General features: G+C 40.0%; 1 protein-coding gene across 1 annotated transcript; it reads left to right on the top strand.

The window, feature by feature from the left end:
- Positions 1 to 1,931: 1,931 nt before the first annotated feature.
- On the top strand, positions 1,932 to 2,513 carry LOC108468288 (uncharacterized). The gene has a single exon (XM_017769180.1). It carries the CDS (start codon positions 1,932 to 1,934, stop codon positions 2,511 to 2,513), a length of 582 nt encoding a protein of 193 aa, XP_017624669.1.
- Positions 2,514 to 4,823: the final 2,310 nt, after the last annotated feature.

Below are 4,823 nucleotides of genomic sequence, written 5' to 3'. Positions count from 1 at the left end.
CTTTTAGCTATTATATTTACTTTAGATAAATTTCGATCATATTCACTGGGATCTAAGGTGATTGTATTTTCTGACCATACAGCTCTTAGGTACTTGATAGTAAAGAAGGAAGCAAAGTCAAGGCTTATTAGGTGGATTTTATTGCTTCAAGAATTTGACATCGAGATTCGTGACAAAAAGGGGTGTGAAAACCTAGTGGCCGACCACTTAAGTAGGATAAAAACTCCGTTTGATGATGTTCCCATAAAGGATGAGTTCCCTGATAAAAGCTTATTTTCGACCGAGGCTCACTATCCGTGGTATGCAGATATAGTTAATCTCTTAACCACAGGATCGTTACCCACTGAGTTAGCACGTTCCATGAAGAACAAGCTTAGACGGGAAGCTCGGTATTACATTTGGGACGACCTATATTTTTGTGGAAACACTGTTCAGATTAGATAATAAGACGATGTGTTTCAGAAACTGAGGTGACCTCTATCCTTACTTTTTGTCATACAGAAGCTTGTGGAGGTCACTTTGGTTCTAAACGAACAGTTCACAAGGTATTGGAGTGTGGGCTATATTGGCCCACAATTTTTTGCGACGCATATAACTTCTGTAAGTCTTGCGAGAAATGCCAACATACAGGTAACATCACTAAAAGAAATCAAATGCCCCTATCCCTGATTCATGTATGTGAGATTTTTGATGTATGGGGCATCGATTTCATGGGCCCCTTTATTTTTTCGTTTGGAAATGTATATATACTTCTTGTAGTAGACTATGTTTCTAAGTAGATAGAAGCAAAGCCTACTCGCAATTATAATGCTAAAACTATTGTGGAGTTTCTAAAACAAACTATTTTTTCTAGGTTTGGCACACCTCGAGCTTTGATCAGTGATCGTGGTACCCACTTTTGCAACAAGGTCATAGAGGCATTATTATCAAAGTATGGAGTTCATCATCGTATAGCAACAGCCTAGCATCCCTAAACAAACGGTCTAGGCTTTGGGTTTATCGGACAGCGTATAAGGGACCAATTAGCATGACTCCGTATCGACTTATTTTTGGTAAAGCGTGTCATCTGCCAATAGAACTGGAGCATAAAGCTTATTGGGCTATTCGACAATGTAACATGGAGTTAGAGCCCGTAGGGAAGGCAAGAAAATTGGACATTCAATAATTGGAGGAAATTCGTAATGAGGCGTACGAGAATGCTCGCATTTATAAAGACAAAACAAAGCTGTTTCATGACAAAAATATAGTTCAAAAGCATTTCTCAATAGGACAAAGAGTTTTTCTTTATAACTACATATTAAAGCTATTCCCAGGTAAGCTTCGATCTCAGTGGCAAGGACCTTTTATTGTGACTGAAGTATTTACGCATTGGGCAGTTGAAATAGAAAGTAAAGAATCAGGAAAGCGGTTCACAATTAATGGTCAACAGCTGAAGCCATTTTACGAAAATTTCAAGCCCACACGGTCGAGAAAATTCAGTTAGAACCACTATAAAACCGTTCAAGGCGTCGAGCTAACGACGTTAAACAAGCGCTTATTGGGAGGCAACCCAATCTTTAATTTTTAATTTTAATTTTATTTATTTATTTATTTATTATTATTTCTTATTTTATTTCATTTTGTTTTATTTTTAATTATTTTATTATAATAATAAAATTCTCTTCTAGGTAAATTAAAGACACGATAGGGAGAAAGGAGGAAAAAAACACACTTGCAGCCAAATAGCTCTTATTCCAGCCTTATTCCACTCCTATTCTAGCCCAGAATGCCTTATTCCTGCGCTAGACTACCCCTAACCTGCAGCCAAACATCACTTTTCAACAACTAAAAAACCCCCAAAACCTAACATTTTTCACCCATTTTTCTCATATTTTTCCCATTGCCGCCGAAACCCCTTAGCCACCAGCTCCTATCGCCGATTGCCCTCCATCATGGTACGCACTCGCAATCGCGCCGCCGCCGAGCCATCCTCCACCGTTAACCCTCATCGGCGCCGTTTCTCCGCTCTTCAAGCCATCGATTTGACCAATGCCTCTTCCTCTTCTTCTTCTCCACCACACATTTCTTCCCCATCCTTGCCTTATGATTCAAGCTCCACAGCACCGTCCTCTCCGCCCCCAACATCGGCCGAGCCGTTCTCCCGTTCTCTCTCTCTATCACACGCCATAATGCCACCAGACGAAGCGAACTCCTCCTCTTTGCACAACCCGAGCGACGCCGCATTTCTGTCTCCCCTACGTACCGAATGTCCCCTTCTCTATCTACTACCACCCGAAACGGCACCCGAACTGATGCGACGCCAACTCCGTCGTAGAGCCACAAGGCCCTCAGCCCAACCAACGGCCTCTAATACTGGACCTTCCTCCAATACCACTACCGACGCAAACGAACGGCCCATGCCTCCCGATCCTCCACAATGCAGGCCCCGTTTCCAACCACAATGCCAGTCCCCCCAACCATCTGAGGCACTCACAAGTTCTTCGCATAACTCCGACACTAGCATCAGCGACTAGCCCGTACGCTCTAATGCCTTGGAGGGTCACGATACCACACGCCCAGTGCCAACACGTGGTCGCACCTACAGATCTCGGGTCCATGTCCTCCTACCGGAGTGCTAATTACACGGTAACTTAACATTCTCATCCTCAACTGAACGGAACAGGTATGATCGACTCCAACATAAACAGATACTACATTGCAAATGTTTATCGATTCCCGTTTTGGCTGCCTTGAATATTAGAACTGCTATTACAGATTATTTTCGTAATATTGGTTGGGTTGGGAATTTTGATATTGCTCACTGTGTTTATTATGAATTAGTTTTGGAATTCTATTCCACATTTCATCTACAGCGATGCGACCCCATTTCGTTGGATACACCAGGTGTTGTTAAATTTCGGTTACTGGGTACCTTGCATTTCTTGTCCATTACTGATTTTAATATTGTACTAAATTTCGTGACTGAAGATTATTCTATGACCACTGCTTATAAAGATAGCCTATGCACTTTTCCTATAGATTTTAGAGCTGACTAGGCCTTTGCATTATTAACTGCTAATGCCGAATCCACATATAGCCCCAAACCCTCAAAGGATTTGTGCTTTCGTAACCCCGCCTTATGCTACATACATCGTTATTTGGCTTATAATTTTTCAGGCCGACGAGATGCTCTGGCCACCGTATCGAAGACGGAATTATTTTTATTATGGTGTATGTATATCGGTCGTCCGGTAAACTTGGGCTATTGGTATGCGCTTCAATTCGAGCATGTTATAAATGCAAAGCGACCTCTAATTTTGGGCTCTTTTGTTACGCAATTGTTATTTACTCTGTATGGTACTAATGCTCCTGTTTCAGAATTACATGTTGCTTGTCAGGCTGATCCTTTGGATGCTCGATGTCTCGACTCGATGGGGCTGCTTCTTGGCACTCTATACTCCTTCCGTTTTGTCCCTCCAGGCATTCGCGCCGCACCAACTGAACAAATCTTTCGACGGTGAAATCATGACAACGCACCTACTCAAGCCCAACCTTCGATGACCGTTGAGTAATGCCTTGAGCGTATTGAGGCACGGCTCAACACTTTTGGCCAGCAACTAGCGGAACTTATTTTTATTGTCCGCAACTGGCAGTAATCACATGGGGAGTTCTTCTTAACTTTTTCCATCTATTTATTTATTCCATTCCACATAGAGCATAATGTGCTTTAAGTAGGGGGAGGTATTCCCAATTATTTCTGCCGTTAAACATGTTGTTTCCGTTGTTGCTACTGTTTTTTGTTGCTAATGTCGCCCATATATTTTTTTTAAGCTTATTTTGCCTCTTTTCATGCCCAAGAATTTGACTATGACTTGCCCACTGTTTGACCACATGCATGATTCTTATCTACTGAGTTAATTATGATTTTGCTTGGTCGATTTCATCTCCACTGTTTTATTTCTTTTAGTTTAAATAATTATGATTAATGGAGTTAACCCTATCTTGATTTTGGTAAATTTGATTAAGTCTAAATACAAGAGGACACTTAATATAATTGCATGCTTAAAATATTTTCATGACTATTAAGGTGGTTACTGAAACTTTTTTTTGACACTTGATTGTTTTTCCTAAGTCCTCCAAAATTAAAATTTTGTTTAATAATAATAATGTTTCCATGGTTATAAGTGCAGGTTAAGACGCGACTAGCTGAGTAACCGGGGTAGGGTGCTTGGGTTGTCATCCTATTTCGCGTCAAAAGGTTGTGTGACGTGTTAGGTAAAACTCCACTAACCGAATTAATTTCTAAGAATGTGTTGAAATGAGTAACTAAGGGGTGAGGTGCTTGGTCATCATCTCTCTTCGCGTCAAAAGGTTCGATATGTTCTTAGGAAAAATAAAAATTAGGAATGTGTTGGGCTGAGTAACCGGGGTAGGGTGCTTGGCTATCATCTCTCTTCGCATCAAAAGGTTCAATATTTATCCTGAATAAATAAATAAAGTTGAAATTAAAGTAAAAAAAAAAAGAAAAGAAAAAACAATAAATAAATATGCATTAATAAAATTGGGGACTAAAGGGAGAAATAAATAAGGTGTCTTGATAGGTTTGGTGAATACCTAATTTTCATGAAATAATCCAAGTTGATCTTAATTTTGTTTGTGTTAATTGGAACATTTTTTTTCAATTTTACTTAAAGCAAGCTAAGGGTTCTCTTTGTTTTCATATGCATTTTGACTAATTTTTATAAAACTTTGGAGTAGTATTTCTTTCATGGTAGGATTTAATTTTCACAGTGGACAGGAACCATACTTAAGGGCAAGTATGGGCTAAGTAGGGGGAATTTGAT

The sequence above is a fragment of the Gossypium arboreum genome, chromosome 8, assembly GCF_025698485.1.
Source record: "Gossypium arboreum isolate Shixiya-1 chromosome 8, ASM2569848v2, whole genome shotgun sequence".
Taxonomy (NCBI): domain Eukaryota; kingdom Viridiplantae; phylum Streptophyta; class Magnoliopsida; order Malvales; family Malvaceae; genus Gossypium; species Gossypium arboreum.
Note: the sequence above shows the minus strand (reverse complement) of the source record. Positions and strands in the feature narration are given on the sequence as shown.